Source organism: Gopherus flavomarginatus, chromosome 16 (genome assembly GCF_025201925.1).
Source record: "Gopherus flavomarginatus isolate rGopFla2 chromosome 16, rGopFla2.mat.asm, whole genome shotgun sequence".
NCBI lineage: Eukaryota > Metazoa > Chordata > Testudines > Testudinidae > Gopherus > Gopherus flavomarginatus.
Genome location: NC_066632.1, coordinates 7,141,277 through 7,158,324, shown reverse-complemented (window position 1 = coordinate 7,158,324; position 17,048 = coordinate 7,141,277). Strand labels below are relative to the sequence as shown.

Here is a 17,048-nt window from a genome sequence, read left to right as displayed (position 1 = left end):
CCTGTCCGTCCACTGGGGTGTTTCCGGTTGTCTCAGAGCCACAGGCACCAGCCTGCCCAGGTCTGGCTTGGGGAGCGGAGCAGGGGCCAGGCCAGGGAGGGGTGAGCAGGGCAGCCAGGGGCCGGGCGTCTCCCCACGCCAGCAGTGCCTGTATTCCTGCTGCACTGCTGGATTCTCTGCCCTGGGAAGAGGCAGCAGGGGACGCAGTCTGTGCCTAGGGGCCACTAGAGGCCACTGTGGGGCCAGCCCAGGGCTCCCTACTGCATTCACCCCCCACCCCCAGTACACACCAGAACCACCCACAGCTGGGGGGAGAAGGCTGAAGGGAGATACGGCTGGGATGATTCCACAGCCCCCACCCCACCCCACTGCTGCTCAGTCCCCCCAGGATGGGCAGGGGGGACGGATCCTTTCACAGGGACCGGCTGGTGGGCAGAGGATGGGGAGAAGGGGCTGGGCACATGTGTGGGTCCGAATTGTGTGTGTGGGGGGGGGTCACTGCTCCCCCTGCTGGGAGAGGATCTATTACACCCATATCACTGACATGGGCTGGGTGTGCCCATACTGCCCCCTGCTGTGGGGAATGAGTCCTGCTCTCTGTGCCTGGCTCTGGTGCATGCACCTACTCAGCCAGACCCGCATTCCCCCTGCTCATCTCTCACTCCTCCTCCCTTTCCATCCCCAGAGCTCACCTGCCCCCCGCTGCTGGGTGATGACAACTCTGCCGGAGCCAAGGTGAGGGGGGCACAGACCCCGCGGGGGAGGGGGGATAGACCCCGATTCCCCTTTACATGCCACGTTGCTTTTCACTGATCTCACCCAATGAGGATTCTGGGGCCAAACTCGCCCCTGGGCAAAGAGCCAGTGGCCAGTCCCTGGAGCCCCTGCAGTCCAGCCACAGCCTAGGCCTTTGCCCCAGGGTGATCCTCACCCTCCAGGATCAGCAGCATCAGGCTGCTGCAACACGCTTCAGCTTGCAACCACCATCCCCCACCATCCCTTGCAAACGCCATGCACCCCCTAGGGGCCAGATGGGGCATTGCCTGCGCTCCCTCTGGTGCCTGGCTTCTGAGCCGAGAGATCATCTCGGGACAGGGGGACGTGGGCTGCGATTCTGTGATCTCTTTTCCTGAGCCAGGCCTGGGCCTTGTTCTGCAGAATCTCCTGGGCAGCTTCCAGGCACAGGTGGGACGTCTCTGCAACACGGCGCTGGAAGATCTGAAGCAGATGCACTCTCAGAACGCTGAGGAGAAGCTGCAGGTGCCAAGCCAAAATTCAGGGCCTTGTTGGGTTTGTTCTTGTTAGGGGGAAGAATTGCTGCTCCTACTCAGATCTAGTCTCAGGGAGTTCTACAGGGATGCAACGCCTGGAACAGGAGATAAATAAACAGCAGCACTGCCCAGAAATTCCCATGCCTGCCTCCCAGTGGGCTCTGTGCCCAAGAAGCTGGCTCTCCTAGGTTCCTAGGCTAGACGGGACCATTGTGATCATCTAGTCTGACCTCCCAGGCAGTGATGTCAATGGCAGGAGAACTTGTCTTTCCTTTCAAGGGGATTGTGGGAAGGCAGTGGAGGACTAGCAATCTGGGAATGGGGGGCGCGGCAGGGGCTCAGACACTGTGACACCAACACCCCCCATGTTTGTTTGACCAGGGCTTCTTGGACATTCTGGAGAAGCAGATAAATCTGGTCGGGCAGCAGAGTGAGACCGTGGAGTGGAGACACCGGATCGCGACGGAGCTGATGGCCATAATGGAGACGCTGCTGAGAACGCTGGCCCTGACCGTGCGTGACCGCATGATCAGCATCACATCCCCCAATGGCACAGGTCAGCACCTGGCCACATGACCTCAATAGGGCTTTCATCACCCACAGTCTACACTCCCGCCCCACTCCCCACAGTGCCCCCTGCTGGGAGACGGGAGCTCCCTCACACAGCCAGTGCTGCCGCCCTGCTCCCCACAGTGCCCCCTGCTGGGAGACGGGAGCTCCCTCACACAGCCAGTGCTGCCGCCCTGCTCCCCACAGCGCCCCCTGCTGGGAGACAGGAGCTCCCCCCTCCCCACAGCCAGTGCTCCTGCCCCACTCCCCACAGCGCCTCCTGCTTGTAGACAGGAGCTCCCTCCCCCACAGCCAGTGCTCCTGCCCTGCTCCCCACAGCGCCCCCTGCTGGGAGACAGGAGCTCCCCCTCCAGCCAGTGCTCCCGCCCTGCTCCCCACGGCGCCCCCTGCTGGGAGACAGGAGCTTCCCCCACCCAGCCAGTGCTCCCGCCTTGCTCACCACAGCACCCCCTGCTGAGAGACAGGAGCTCCCCCACACAGCCCATGCTCCCGCCCTGCTCCTCACAGTGCCCCCTGCTGGGAGACAGCAGCTCCCCCTCCAGCCAGTGCTCCTCGCTGTGTCCCCTGCTGGGAGAGGCTGGGACTGGAGTAGCTGGGAGCTCCCCCCCCACAGCAAGGAAAGCACCTTGCCTAGCTACAGGCTTCCTCTACCCTGGTCCCAAGGCCCGCCGGGGATATCAGCTGGCGACTCCTTCATGGGGCTCTGAGCACGGGCGTGTATTTGGCGCGATTTACCCCTGCCCCAGATACCTGCCTCTTCTGCGGCATGAGGGAGACCCTGGCGCACGTTTACTTGGAGTGCGCCAGGTTGCAGCCCCTATACCGGCTCCTCACCAATATCCTGTTATGTTTCTGGCTGCACTTTTCCCCTCACCTCCTTCTCTATGCACTCCCTATCCGTGGCCCCACAAAGTCGCAGGACCTACTGGTCAACCTCCTTCTCGCCCTGGCTAAAAGGGCCATCTACGCAACCAGGGAGAGGAGGTTGGCCGATGGAGACCCCAGTGACTGTGGGGCTCGTTTCCGGTCCTTGGTCCATTCACGTATCCGGGCGGAGTTCTTCTTCAAGTGATTGCTCATATCCATTCCAGGTAGGTGTGCGCGCTGCGCGTGCACGTTTGCTGGAAACTTTTTTACCCTAGCAACTCCAGTGGGCCGGCAGGTTGCCCCCTAGAGTGGCGCCACTATGGCACTTGATATATACCCCTGCGGCCCGTCCGCTCCTCAGTTCCTTCTTACCGCCGTGTCGGTTGCTGGAACTGTGGAGTGCGGCTTGCTGTCCTCCACGTCCCTAGCTCTCCCTTGTACACTGTTAGTAGTTGTAGTCGTAAATAGTTTTAAAAGACAGTTTAAGGTAGTATAGTAGTTAATTGTTTATTGTATATAGTTGTAGAACTTATTCGCAGGTGGGCCGTTGCCCTTCCCGGCGCCCGGCACCGGGCTCATGCCTGGTTCGCCGGGCTTCAAGCAGTGCTCGGCATGCAAGAAGCCGATGCCGACTAGCGATCCCCACGATGCGTGCCTCAAGTGCCTGGGGGAATCGCACATCACTGAGAAGTGTCGTATCTGCAAGGCCTTTAAGCCTCACACAAAGAAGGAGAGGGATCAAAGACTCCGCGCTCTCCTAATGGAAGCGGCACTGACTCCGGTACCAGCAGCACAACCGGCCACCTCTACTCCAGCACCGGACCGCACCGGCAAGACTCCCCGGCCCCGTCCATCCCCGGCACCGGGAACCGATCCAAGACCCTCGACGTCTGCAACACCATCTAGGCAGGCTCGAGTGGAACGCCCGGCACCTACCTTGGCCGCGGCACCGCCTGCAGGGCTGCTGTCGACTCCGGGCCCGGAAGGTCTGTCGAGTCCGGCCCCTCCTAGCTCCCCCTTGAGATCGGGGGTCGAGCTGTTAGTCCCATCTACGCCGGAGACCTTTGCCTCAGCACGGGACTTGATAGCGCTCACTGAGCCATCGCAGCCTCAAACCACGGTACCCCCAGGGCGGGTAACCTCCAGAGGCAAGCCAATGCTGAGAGCGCCGTCTCCGGAGTCCAGGCACCGATCGCCACAGAGACGTGAACGCTCGCGCTCTTGGCGCCGCTCGCAGTCCCGGCACCATTCTCCTTGGTGGTACCGGTCGCACTCGCAGCGCCGGTCAGCATCTGCATGGTCCCGGTCTCGCTCCTCTTACCACCAGCACCGAGACTCTAGGAGCCGTTCACCTCGGCATTCAGCTCCTCGGTCGACCTCCCGGCATCGTGCCGGTGGTAGGTCCCGGTCCCGGTCAACCTCCCGGCACCGCGTCAGTGGCAGGTCCCGGTCCCCAGTGCCATCCCGGCACCGCGCTGAACGCAGATCGCGGTCCCGCTCTCGGCACCGACCTCGAGGCAGATCCCGATCCGGATCCCGGCAACGACTACCACACCGTTCCCGATCCCAATCTCGGCACCGGTATGACTCACGGTACCGATCCTTGGCACCGAGGAGATTGTCGGCGTCGGCGTATAGAGAGGTCTATCAAACTGGCTCGGCGCCTCCATGGCCTTCAAGGGAACCATCCATATCCTCTCAGGCGGAGAGCGCCTATACGCTGGGACTGGACAGACACGCAGCCCTGTTTCAGGACCCTCCGCCTCAAGAACGAGAGCCTCAGCAGTGGGGGTTTTGGACCCCCTGGGCGTACCGCCAAGCCCAGGGTCCACAACATATCACTCCCCGCCCTGCGGCGGAACGCAGGCCACCAGAGGCAACGGTGTCTCGACCCCCTCCCTCCCCGGAAGCCGAGGACAGGTCCAGCCACCAGGACCCAGAGCTCCCTCCAGAGACGGAGGTGCAGCCCCAGACAGAACCCCCCGTGGACGCTCTGCTGCCAGGGGTCTCCTCGTCGTCTTCCCCTGATGAGGCGGTGGCAGGTAACTCGTCCTCCAGCCCTCCCCCTCTAGATCTTAGGGCACATCAGGACCTCCTCAGGCGCGTGGCGCAGAACCTGGACATTCAAGCAGAGAAGGTCTCTGAAATCGAGGACCCGGTGGTGAGCATCCTCTCCGCCGATGCGCCCACCAGAGTGGCCCTGCCCTTCATCAAGACTATTCAGGCCAACGCCACCACTATCTGGCAGTCACCGGCCTCCATCCTTCCAACCGCTCGAGGAGTGGAAAGAAAGTACATGGCCCCCTCTAAGGGCTATGAATACTTACACGTTCACCCGACACCCTGCTCCCTTGTGGTCCAGTCGGTGAACGACAGGGAGCGCCATGGTCAAGAGGCCCTGGCGCCCAAGTCTAAGGAGGCGAGGCGGATGGACCTCCTGGGCCGTAAGGTCTATTCAGCGGGGGCGCTACAGCTCAGCGTCTCGAACCAGCAGGCCCTCCTTAGCCACTACTCTTTTAACTCCTGGGTAGCGGCGGGCAGATTTACAGAGCTGTTACCGCAGGACGCGCGTCAGGAATTTACCACCATTCTTGGCGAGGGCAAAAAGGTAGCGAGGACATCGCTGTAAGCCTCCTTAGATGCTGTGGACTCAGACACTCGGACCCTTGCCTCAGGGCTTACAATGCGCCGCATTTCCTGGCTCCAGGTCTCTGGCCTTCCGCCGGAGCTCCAGCATACTATCCAGGGCCTGTTTTCTGATAAGACAGACCCCAGACTAAAGGACCTTAAGGACAATAGGGTCATCATACGGTCTTTGGGGATGCATACGCCTGCGACACAGCGCAGGCCCTTCCGACAGCAGAACCAACAGCAGCAACGTCGGCCATATCCTCAGTTCCGCCCGTGGCAGGACCTTAATAGGCACCGCGGCAGGAACAGTAGGCGCAGACAGTCGGGTGGCCAAACCAAAGTCTCCGCCAAGGCCCCACCCGGTCCCAAGCCTTCATTTTGAAGGTGCGCCCGAGGGCGCAGTACCAGTTTTCCCTTCGGATCCTTCCCCGCAGTTTTCCAACCGTCTTTCATTTTTCCTCTAGGCGTGGACCCAAATAACATCGGACCGTTGGGTCTTGCGCACTGTACAGGCCGGTTATCGCCTGCAGTTTTCATCGCCCCCCCCCACCCTCATCCCTCTTCAGGGACCCCTCTCACGAGCAATTCCTCCGTCAGGAGGTGCAGACGCTCCTCGACAAGGGAGCCATAGAGGAGGTTCCAGAGAGCGAGAAGGGCAAGGGGTTTTATTCCCGCTACTTTCTAATCCCCAAGTCCAAGGGGGGCCTCAGGCCTATCCTCAACCTGCGGGAACTCAACAAGTATATGGTGAAGTTGAAGTTCCGTATGGTATCCCTTGGGACCATCATCCCATCCCTGGATCCTGGAGACTGGTACGCCGCCCTCGACATGCAGGACGCTTACTTCCATATCGCCATATCTCCCCAGCACAGGCGTTTCCTTCGCTTTGTGGTCGACCGCCAACATTATCAATTTGCGGTCCTCCCGTTTGGCCTCTCTACGGCCCCGAGGGTGTTCACGAAATGCATGGCAGTCGTCGTCGCATATCTTCGGCGCGGCCGCATTCACGTGTTCCCCTACCTCGACGACTCGCTGGTCCGGGGCACATCGGAGCTGCAGGTCCGCGACCACGTCCGCAGGATCAGCAGCTTCTTTGCTGCCCTAGGCCTCGTGATCAATGTGGACAAGTCTACTCTGCTCCCCACGCAGAGGATAGAGTTCATCGGGGCCGTTCTGGACTCTACCCTGGCCAGGGCCTTGCTACCCTTGCCCAGGTTCCAGTTGCTATCGGCCATCATTCTGCGCTTGCAGGCGGCCCCGCTGACCTCTGTAAGAACATGTCTGGCCCTCCTGGGACATATGGCGGCCTGTACGTTCGTGACAGCGTATGCCCGACTCCGCATGAGGCCTCTTCAATCTTGGCTCATCGCGCACTACCGGCCGGCCAGACATTCGTTGGACACAGTTGTCACTGTCCCCCAAGGGGTACTGGACTCCCTTTGGTGGTGGCTGGATCAGTCCGTAGTCTGTGCAGGGCTCCCGTTCCATCCGCCCCAACCCTCGGCATCCCTGACGACGGACGCCTCAGATCTGGGCTAGGGGGCGCACAGCGGCGCTCAGAGAACTCAGGGCCTGTGGACCCCTCAGGAGCTGGACCTCCACATCAACATACGGGAGTTGAGAGTGGTCCGTCTTGCTTGTCAAGCGTTCGTCCATCACCTTCAAGGTCATTGTGTCGTGGTGTTCACCGACAACACGACGACCATGTTCTATATCAACAAGCAGGGCGGCACCAGGTCCTCTCCCCTATGTCACGAGGTGATGCGACTCTGGGAATTTTGTATAGCCCATGCCATTCACCATTCTGTCTCCTATCTCCCAGGAGTATGAAACACTCTAGCGGATCGACTGAGCAGGTCATTCTGCTCACACGAGTGGTCCCTCCGCCCGGACGTCGCCCTCTCACTCTTCCAGAGGTGGGGTCGTCCCCGGATGGACCTCTTCGCGTCCAAGGAGAACAGGAAATGTCAGACATTCTGCTCCTTTCAGGGTCGGGAGCCCGGGTCAATAGTGGATGCCTTCCTTATCCCATGGGCGACCCATCTGTTTTACACGTTCCCTCCCTTTCCACTGGTACACAGGGTCCTCCTCAAGGTGCGCAGGGACAGAGCTCACGTGATTCTGATAGCTCCAGCATGGGCCAGGCAACATTGGTACCCCATGTTGCTGGACCTCTCAGTAGCCAACCCAGTTGCCCTGCCCCTTCATCTGGACCTGATCACCCAGGACCACGGCAGGCTCTGTCACCCGGACCTTCGATCTCTGCACCTTACGGCATGGCTGCTGCGTGGTTGACCAGCTCCGAGTTACGCTGCTCTACCCCGGTTCGGGAGGTCCTCCTGGGCTGTAGGAAGCCTTCCACCAGGGCTACTTACTCGGCTAAGTGGAAGCGTTTCTCCTGTTGGTGTTCAGAGAAAGGTTTTCTCCCTATGGAGGTTCCCATCACCACTATTCTGGACTACATCTGGTCCCTCAAGGCCCAGGGTCTGGCGTTATCGTCCCTTCGTGTTCACCTAGCAGCTATCTCCACGTTTCATCCCAGAGGGGACGGACGTTCCGTCTTCTCCCACCTTATGGTGGCGAGATTCCTGAAGGGGCTGGAACGTCTCTATCCACAGATCCGTCCTCCTGCCCCTTCATGGGATCTCAACCTGGTCCTAACTCGGCTCATAGGCCCTCCATTTGAGCCGTTAGCGACTTGCTCCCTGCTCTACCTCTCATGGAAGACTGCCTTCCTAGTGGCCATCACCTCAGCTAGACGGGCCCTCACAGTAGATCCCCCGTATACGGTCTTCCATAAAGACAAGGTGCAGCTGAGACCGCACCCTGCCTTTCTCCCCAAGGTGGTCTCAGCTTTTCACATTAACCAGGAGATCTTCCTCCCCGTCTTTTTCCCAAAGCCCCATTCGTCCCGCAGGGAGCAACAACTCCACTCGCTAGATGTCCGTCGGGCGCTAGTGTTTTATGTGGACAGGACCAAACCGTTCCGCAAGTCCCCCCAGCTATTCGTGGCGGTAGCGGACCGGGTCAAGGGACTACCGATTTCCTTGCAGAGGATATCTTCCTGGGTTACCTCCTGTATCAGGACCTGTTATGATCTGGCCCACGTTCCTGCGGGCCGTGTGACTGCTCACTCCACCAGGGCACAGGCGTCATCGCTGGCTTTCCTTGCCCGCGTGCCAATCCAAGAGATTTGTAGGGCGGCGACCTGGTCATCGGTCCACACATTCGCTTCCCATTACGCCCTGGTCCAGCAGTCCAGAGATGATGCGGCCTTTGGCTCTGCAGTACTCCAGGCTGCGACCTCTCACTCCGACCCCACCGCCTAGGTACGGCTTGGGAATCACCTACCTGGAATGGAAGTGAGCAATCACTCGAAGAAGAAAAGACGGTTACTCACCTTTGTAACTGGTGTTCTTCGAGATGTGTTGCTCGTATCCATTCCACACCAGCCCTCCTTCCCCACTGTCGGAGTAGCCGGCAAGAAGGAACTGAGGAGCGGGTGGACCGGCAGGGGTATATATCAAGTGCCATAGTGGCACCACTCTAGGGGGCGACCTGCCCGCCCACTGGAGTTGCTAGGGTGAAAAAGTTTCCGGCAAACGTGCACGCATGGCGCGCACACCTACCTGGAATGGATATGAGCAACACATCTCGAAGAACACCAGTTACAAAGGTGAGTAACCGTCTTTTCCTCTGGGCGGCGTCCACTGGCTCCCTTGACGCCTTCGAGGAGCAGTGGGCGCTGTCCAGGGTTCTCTGCTCGGTGTCCCCGTCCGGCTCCCTTCTTATGGCCCTCTGACTGCACACCTGTCCCTGTTCTTTTATTAGTTGTCCCCCAAAATCAGTTGGGTTCTGAGGTCCTGTAGATCCTCCCCTTAGGCTGGAGAGTGGAATCGGTTAGCAGTGGGCGGGCTTCTCCCACCCAGTTCCCAGAAATCCAATAGGTACAGGCGTCCTCTCCATGTTCTCTGTTGTGAGCCCTGGCTGGCATTGTGGTTGCAGAGCTGGGGCTGGTGGTCAGGCAGGCTGGGAACCAGAGCCAGGAGACGGTGACGCTGCAGCAAAGCAAGACGCAGATGGACTTAAAGTGGGCCGGAGCCCCAGGGCAGAAAAATGAAGGTATGTGGTCATCCCCTGTGCTGAGGTGTGTATAGCAATGGGCACTGCCAGGGCATTGGGAGCAGCAGCACAGCGCCCCCTGGTGCCAGGCTGGGGTGTGTAGGGGGACGGGGCACGGCCAGGGCATTGGGACCGGCTCCTCCAGCAATCCAGGGCCCCCTAGCACCAGGCTGGGGTGTGTAGGGGGATGGGGCACAGCCAGGGCATTGGGGGCAGCACTTCCAGCAGCACAGCACCCCTGGCACCAGTGTGCCCCAGTCTGCCCTCCATTTCATCTCTCTCCTCTGTCTCTCATAGGCTTCACGCTGGCCGGGCTCCTGACATACCAGGGGATGAGCCCCATCCTGGACGGTGCTGGAAGGGTGGAAGCGCCTGAGTGGGACAAGATCGGCCGGACGGGAAAGTGGGCGCGGGAGCCGGGGCGGCCTAGCTACCGTGTGCTGTCTCCAGTGGTGTCGGCCTTCCTCAGTGACCCGAACCCCCAGGCACTTGACCTCTCCGCCAGCATCTGCTTCAGCCACCCGGTGCCGGTGAGCCCCTGGGCTGGGCATGAGGGAAGGAGAAGATGGGGCGCTGAGGGGGCAGAGCCTGGGCCCATCTCTAGTAACACCCCCCCACCCCGGGGCAGCAGGCGAATCCAGCTCCCACCCAGGGACAAACTGACGCTCTATGCCCCCAGCCCAGTCCCTCGTACCTCCTCGACCTGCCCTCTAGGGGCCTGGGGAGTCCTGCCCCCCATGCGGCCCCAGCCACTCCCCAACTCCCGCTCCTGCCCCCCACCCCATGCACCAAGCATCTATCTGTCCCCAGGCGAATAAGATCGACCTGCGCCTCCTCTGCGCCTACTGGGAGCCTGACAGAAGGCGCTGGGCCACCGACGGCTGCACCCTGCAGATGTTGAACGCCACCACCACTCGCTGCCAGTGCAACCACCTGACCAGCTTCGCCGTGCTCATGGCCTTCTACGAGCTGGAGGTAGGAGCGGCCCTCACTGGGGCCTTAGGCCTGGTCTAGTTCTGCTCATCCCTTCAGTCCTCCCCAGCGGAACAGGAGTCACTCCAGATTTCCCCTGAGTAAACCCATTCCCCATTGGCAGGCAGGGCCCTGGATCTGATCGGGGCACAAGCAGCCCCCCCACTCCCCTAGAGCTCAGGGGGACTCCCCATGTAGCAGCAACTGATGTGCCTGGCCAGGAAGCTGTGGGGCAGCAGGGGCAGGGGGCTCACCCCATTGCATTGCAGGGCAGGGAGCATCCTCATCCCCATCGCACAGAGGCAGAGAGGGATTAAATGCCTCACTCAAGGAGACACAGGGAGGTGACATCAGAGCTGGGAAGTGAACCCAGGAGTCCTGCCCCCAGGCCCCCTGCTCTGACCCCTAGATCCCACTCCCCTCCCAGAGCTGGTAGGACCCAGGAGTCCTGAGCTGCAGCACCTTAGCCACAAGCGCATCCGTCTTATCTGAAAGCAGCTCTCTGCTGAGCAGGGGCTTCCTCCCACCAGGCAGGGGCGCTCTGCTCTCTGCTACAGGGAACAGTCCCGGCCCCTCGCACTGTCTGGCACCCCTGTCCTGCAGGGATCGGTGCCAGGGACTTCCCCTTGGTTGGTGGTGACTCTAGAGCCCCTCGGCTCCCCATGGTCTCGGGGGGTGGTGGGGGGCAGGCTGGGCAGCATCGAATCCATCTGGGCAGCTGGACCCAGCCAGACACTGGTTCCCGCAGGCTGCCGGTGTCACCACTAGGGGGCTCTCCCAGCCGCTGTGCAGAGCGAGGCCGACAGGCTAGTCCAGCTGTACCCTAAAGCCCGGCCTGGCTGCTGCCTTGGGGAGGGGAGGGGGACCCTGACTAACCCCCTCGCCCCACCCCACCCCTGGCACAGGACTGGACCCTGGACGTCATCACCAAGGTGGGGCTGGTGATCTCACTGCTGTGCCTGCTGCTGGCCATCGTCACCTTCCTCTTCTGCCGCGCCCTCAAGGGCCCCCGCACCACCATCCACCTGCACCTCTGCCTGGCGCTCTTCATCGCCTACAGCGTCTTCCTCACCGGCACCTCCAGCACCGGCAACAGGGTACCTGGCTCTCCCCCGCCCGCCAGCCTCGTGCCCAGCGCCCCCTGCTGGGAGCTTCTCCTCCCCACCAGCCTCAGGCCCCACTCCCCGCCGCCAGCCTCAGACCCTGCTCCCCGCAGTGCCCCCCCTAGCCAGCATCAGGCCCAGCTCCCTGCAGCGACACCCCAGTCAACCTCGGGTCCCACTCCCCACAGCAACCCTCCAGCCAGGTTGAGGCCCTGCTCCCCGCAGCGCCCCCTGCTGGGAGCGCCTTCCCCTCCAGCCAACCTTGGGCCTGGTCCCCACAGCGCCTCCCACTGGCAGCTCCTCCCCCAGCCGGCCTTGGGCCCCACTCCCCAGAGCACCCCCCACTGGTAGCTCTTCCCCAGCCAGCCTCGGGCCCCGCTCCCCTCAGCGCCCTCTACTGGGAGCTCCCCCCCAGCCAGTGCTCCTGCCCCACTCCCCACTGCGCCCCCTGCTGCCAGGGGCTGAGGCTGGAGGAGCCGGGAGCCCGGCCCTGACGTCCCACGTCCCGTTGGCTGCAGGTGGTGTGCGGTGTGGTGGCTGGGCTCCTGCACTATTTCTTCCTGGCCGCCTTCTGCTGGATGTGCCTGGAGGGCGCCGAGCTCTACCTGCTGGTGGTTCAGGTCTTCACCCCCCACGGCCTCAGGCGCCGCTACATGTTCCTGCTGGGCTACGGCGTGCCGGCCCTCATCGTGGGCATCTCAGCCGCCACCTACAGCCAGGGCTACGGCACGGCGCGCCAGTGAGTCACCGGCCCGGGGGGGGGGCAGGCCCAGTGCTCGTGGCCAGGGGCTCGAGGGGAACAGGGCCCCATGCCCAGGCAGCACACGGGGACAGGAGCAGCTCAGCCGGGTGGCCGCTGCCATCGGGCCGACCAGGGGAGGGGAGGGGTGGGACCCCTTGGGGTGGGTGAGGCCAGCGTGAGGGAGGGGGGCATCCTCCTGCTGCTTGGGCCAGGGGTCCAGCCCAGGACACTTGTACAACACAAGGAAGCTCCTGGCCATGAAGGGAGAGCCGGGGGGGGGGGGGGGGCTGGCAAGTCTCCATCCCTCACTCTGCCAGTGGCGGGGGGGGGCAGACCACACCCTGCAGTGCCCCCTGCTGGCAGGTGAGTGACTGACCCGTGTCTGTCCCTCCCCCCACAGCTGCTGGCTCTCGCTGGAGAAGCAATTCATTTGGAGCTTCCTGGCGCCTGTCTGCATCATCATCGCGGTAACTCCCTCCCCCAGCCCAGCCCCATGCCAGGCGCCTGGCCCCCTGGCCGGCCCCTGAGGGCCTGGCTGTCAGCTGCCCTCGCTTCTTTCCCCTGCCACCCATCCCCCGCTCCGGGGCAGCTGGGTCCCTCGCTGGCCCCCCACCAAGTCTCCAGCCTCCAGGAGCCAAGCAGGGTCACTATGGGGAGTGGGGCGGCCCTAGCCCAGGCAAGGGGTTGCCCTAGGGGCTGCACAGCTGGCAGATCCCATAGCTCCCCTCTTCCCCCGCCTCCCCAGGACCAGCGCCGATGAGGGGTGGGGGAAACCGGTACAAATTACTAGGGCACGGCTGTCCAGAAGGGGGCCCGGGGCTCAGCTTCAGCAGCCCTGTTTAGCCAATCCGCCCTTGCTGGGGGGCCCAAACCCGCTCTCGGTAGCCCTGCCTGGGACAGTTGCCCCCCTCCCAACCCGCCTCTCCCCTGCCCCCGGCAGGTCAACGCCGTGATCTTCGTGGTCACCGTCTGGAAGCTGTCGCTGAAATTCGCTGACATCAACCCCGACATGAGCCAGCTGAAAAAGCTCAGGTACCGGGCGCGGCCCCCGGGGCAGCAGAGACCCTGGCACTGCCCTGCTGCCCCCTGTCGGGGGAGGGGGAGCTGGGGGGCACATGAGTAGCGAGATGTCATCCCCCCATGTGTGGGCGGAGGGGAGACGGGGGGGAGGGAGCCCCATATGAGTGACATTTTCCCCCACCGCCTACTGGCTGGGGGGCAGAGTCTGGGGAGGTGGGGCTGTGTGCAGATGTCAGTCACATGCGGGGGGGGGGTTCAGACTCGAGGGGCGGGGCCCTAGGAGAGAGGGGAGGTGGGGCAACCCCTCAAGGGGTGGGGCCCTGAGGAGGGAGGGGAGGTGGGCTGTGACTGAGGGGTGGGACCCCAGGGGGACAGGAGCTCTGACTGTGGGGCGGGGCCATAAGGGGGGGAGGGGAGTTGTGGCTCAGGGGCGGGGCCCCAAGGCAGGAGGGGAGGTGGGCCGTGGTGGAGGGGCGGGGCCATGTGACTGGTTCCCCTCCCCCGCAGGGTGCTCACCATCACGGCCATCGCCCAGCTCTGCGTCCTGGGCACCACCTGGATCTTCGGCATGTTCCAGTTCAACCAGCGCAGCCTCGTCGCCTCCTACATCTTCACCATCCTCAACAGCCTGCAGGGGCTCTTCATCTTCCTGCTGCACTGTCTGCTCAAGAAACAGGCCAGTCCCCCCCAGGCGGTGCTCAACCCCGGCCCCACAGCCCCCTCCGGCGCCCTCCTGGCCAGTGCTCAACCCCCACCCGACAGCATCCCGCCCCCAGCCAGCGCTCCACCCCTGCCCCACAGCCCCCCCCAGCGCCCTCCTGGCCAGTGCTCAACCCCCACCCGACAGCATCCCGCCCCCAGCCAGCGCTCAACCCCTGCCCCACAGCCCCCCCCGGCGCCCTGCTGGCCAGTGCTCAACCCCCACCCGACAGCATCCCGCCCCCAGCCAGCGCTCAACCCCTGCCCGAGAGCGCCCCCTCTCTGTGCTCCCACAGCCAGCGCTCAACCCCTGCCCCACAGCCCCCCCCAGCGCCCTCCTGGCCAGTGCTCAACCCCCACCCGACAGCATCCCGCCCCCAGCCAGCGCTCAACCCCTGCCCCACAGCCCCCTCCAGCGCCCTCCTGGCTAGTGCTCAACCCCCACCCGACAGCATCCCGCCCCCAGCCAGCGCTCAACCCCTGCCCCACAGCCCCCCACAGCGCCCTCCTGGCTAGTGCTCAACCCCCACCCGACAGCATCCCGCCCCCAGCCAGCGCTCAACCCCTGCCCCACAGCCCCCCCTCCCGGTGCTCCCACAGCCAGCGCTCAACCCCTGCCCCACAGCCCCCCCTCCCGGTGCTCCCACAGCCAGTGCTCAACCCCTGCCCCAGAGTGCCCCCCTGGAAACCCAACAGCCAGCGCTCAACCGCCCCCAGCATCGCCCCACAGCCAGTGCTCAGCCCCCCACCCACAGCTGGTGCTCAGCCCCCGCCCCACAGCACCCTCCTCCAGGCAACCCCCCAGCCAGTGCTTAACCACCCCCAGCGCCTCCCACAGCCAGCATTCAACCCCCCGCAGGGCTCCTTCCACAGCCAGCACTCAACCCCTGTCCCCCAGTACCCTCCCAGGCACCCCCACAGCTGGCACTCATACCCTGCCCCCCAGTGCCCCACCCCCAGGCTGCTTACACAGCCAGCATTCACCTCCTGCTCCACAGGACCCTACTGGGGACTCCCCCCCCCACCCACCAGCCAGCACTCCTACCCCACAGTGCCCCCACCCCCATGTGCACTCTGCTGGGAGGGGCTGGGGCAGCAGAGAGGTCCCCCACACCCAGCCAGATCTGGGCCCTTATCTCCCTACAGCTGAAGCCCCACCCCCACGAGCTCCCCTGTGCCGTGGGGTGACCAGCCCTCTCCTCTCTCCTGCCAGGTGAGGGACGAGTACCGCAGGTGGCTGAGCTGCGGCGGCCTCAAGAGAGCGGCCAAGTCCTCCGAGTTCTCCAGCTTGACCACCACGCGGGTAAGTTGGGGGACAAGGCTCCACAACAGCACAGGAGCCTTCTGCCCTGCAGCTTTTCCCCCCCTCAACCTCCACTGCTGCTCCCCCTGCTCTGGCCCCCAGGACCAGACCCCACCCAGCAAGTCCTCACTGCCCCCTGCCCGGGGTGTAGGTGGGTGTTAGAAGAGAAATGAGGCAGAACTGGGCTGACAAGGAAACTGAAGCCAGAGAGAGGAGCCACTAGTGACCAGCCTGGGGGGAGGGGCCAGTGGGGGTCCAGTCCTGCTCTAACCCCTCCCCTCTTTCCAGCAGGGGCTCCAACCATCGCAGGAGTCAGGGTTGTAGCTCTCTTCCGCTCAGCCCATTTCTGGACACTGCAGCTTTGCACATGAGAAAACCCGGCCCCCTGCCCCTGGCCTGGCCCTGCCCGTGAGCAGAGACCCACCACACACCCGGACTCGCCACATGCAGATGTGTCAACAGTTGCCCAGTGGAACCTGCCAGGCAGCGGTGGGCACCGTTATGCTGCCCAGCTGCCCCCACCCGCTGGGCGCTCACCAGCCCCAGGCCTGCGCGCTGCCAGTATCACCAGCAATAGCAACAGCCAGCAGGGCAGCCGCTCAGCTCCGACACCACGTACTGTGGCCACAGGGGGCACCTTTCCCTTCGGTACGAACGGGTCCCTGGCCCCGGCTGCGGTGCGATGCTGGGCCAGGCTGAGTGCGGGCCGTGGAGATGAATCCAGCCAGCAGTGATGAACTCACCCCCGAGAGGACCCCGTCCCTCCCACAGGGACCGCAGCATCAGCCACTGCCCTTGGCTTCCATGATGGTACGACACGGCCTGAGCTAAAGGAGGCAAGTGGCCCCAGCCTGCAGTGGCCCCCAGGGCTCGGCTGTCTGTGTCTCACTGGTGACAGTTTTTTTTTTTTTTAAATGATCTTTTTAAAGTTACTAAAATATTATGTTTTGTGACAAAAACAGCTGCTTCGAGGAGCCACGTGTGTGGTGGCTGGAGAGAACCCAGGAGTCCTGACTCCCAGCCCCCGCTGCTCTAACCCTCTAGATGATATGTTCTAAGGGCAGCTGGGCCCACGGTGATCCTCTTTGAGTCCAGTCAGCTGCAGAACAGGCCCCCGCCCTCCCTGGATTAACTCCTGCTCCATTGAGAGCAGAACATCCTAACTCCATTTGGAAAGGGGCCAGGGCTGAGAATCCACCACACCCCCGGGGAAGCTGTCCCAGGGTTAATTTACCCTCCCTGCCGATTTCCAGTGTGAGGGTCTCGCTTCCAGCCCTTTGGTTGCTAGACTGAAGAGCCCATTATCAAAGTCGCTATAGACTGACCAAGTCACCCCTTCCCTGTCTCTCTGCTAATCCAATTGAGTTCCTGGAGTCTGTCACTACAGGGCAGGTTTGCGAATCCTCATGGGCCTTCTGGCCTCTCTCCAATTTATCAGCATCTGTCCAGAAGTGGGGACACCAGAACTGGACACTAGTTAAGCAGCACTCAGACCAGTGCCAGATACAGAGTAAAATAACCTCCCTGTTCCTGCCTGAGCTTCCCCTCTTCACGCATCCTTTACCTACAGCATTGTTGTGGGAGCTTATCTTCAGCTGATTATCCACCACAACCCCAAATCTTTTCCAGCATCACTGCTTCCTAGGATAGCGTCCTCCGGCCTGTGAGTATGGCCTACATGACACCCTACTTCCCCTCGATGCTGGGATAGAACCCGGGAGTCCTGAGTCCCAGTGTCTCAGGGAGAT

At 62.8% G+C, this 17,048-nt stretch overlaps 1 protein-coding gene across 18 annotated transcripts in view; it reads left to right on the top strand.

Moving 5' to 3' along the window:
- The window catches only part of ADGRE5 (adhesion G protein-coupled receptor E5), a 123,574-nt gene extending 106,606 nt beyond the window's left edge, over nucleotides 1–16,968 (top strand). For 10 of the 18 annotated variants that reach the window (XM_050925174.1, XM_050925184.1, XM_050925178.1 and 7 more), the window contains 13 exons: nucleotides 686–735; nucleotides 1,159–1,260; nucleotides 1,653–1,827; nucleotides 9,345–9,461; nucleotides 9,759–9,991; nucleotides 10,272–10,436; nucleotides 11,339–11,530; nucleotides 12,055–12,275; nucleotides 12,679–12,745; nucleotides 13,219–13,310; nucleotides 13,806–13,974; nucleotides 15,211–15,300; nucleotides 15,589–16,968. In XM_050925174.1, coding sequence (XP_050781131.1) covers nucleotides 686–735; nucleotides 1,159–1,260; nucleotides 1,653–1,827; nucleotides 9,345–9,461; nucleotides 9,759–9,991; nucleotides 10,272–10,436; nucleotides 11,339–11,530; nucleotides 12,055–12,275; nucleotides 12,679–12,745; nucleotides 13,219–13,310; nucleotides 13,806–13,974; nucleotides 15,211–15,300; nucleotides 15,589–15,624 — 1,709 coding nt within the window. In that variant the 3' untranslated portion in view covers nucleotides 15,625–16,968. The remainder of the gene's footprint in view (nucleotides 1–685; nucleotides 736–1,158; nucleotides 1,261–1,652; nucleotides 1,828–9,344; nucleotides 9,462–9,758; nucleotides 9,992–10,271; nucleotides 10,437–11,338; nucleotides 11,531–12,054; nucleotides 12,276–12,678; nucleotides 12,746–13,218; nucleotides 13,311–13,805; nucleotides 13,975–15,210; nucleotides 15,301–15,588) is intronic. The other 8 variants (XM_050925175.1, XM_050925193.1, XM_050925192.1 and 5 more) reach the window with 8 other exon arrangements.
- The last annotated feature ends 80 nt before the right edge of the window (nucleotides 16,969–17,048 follow it).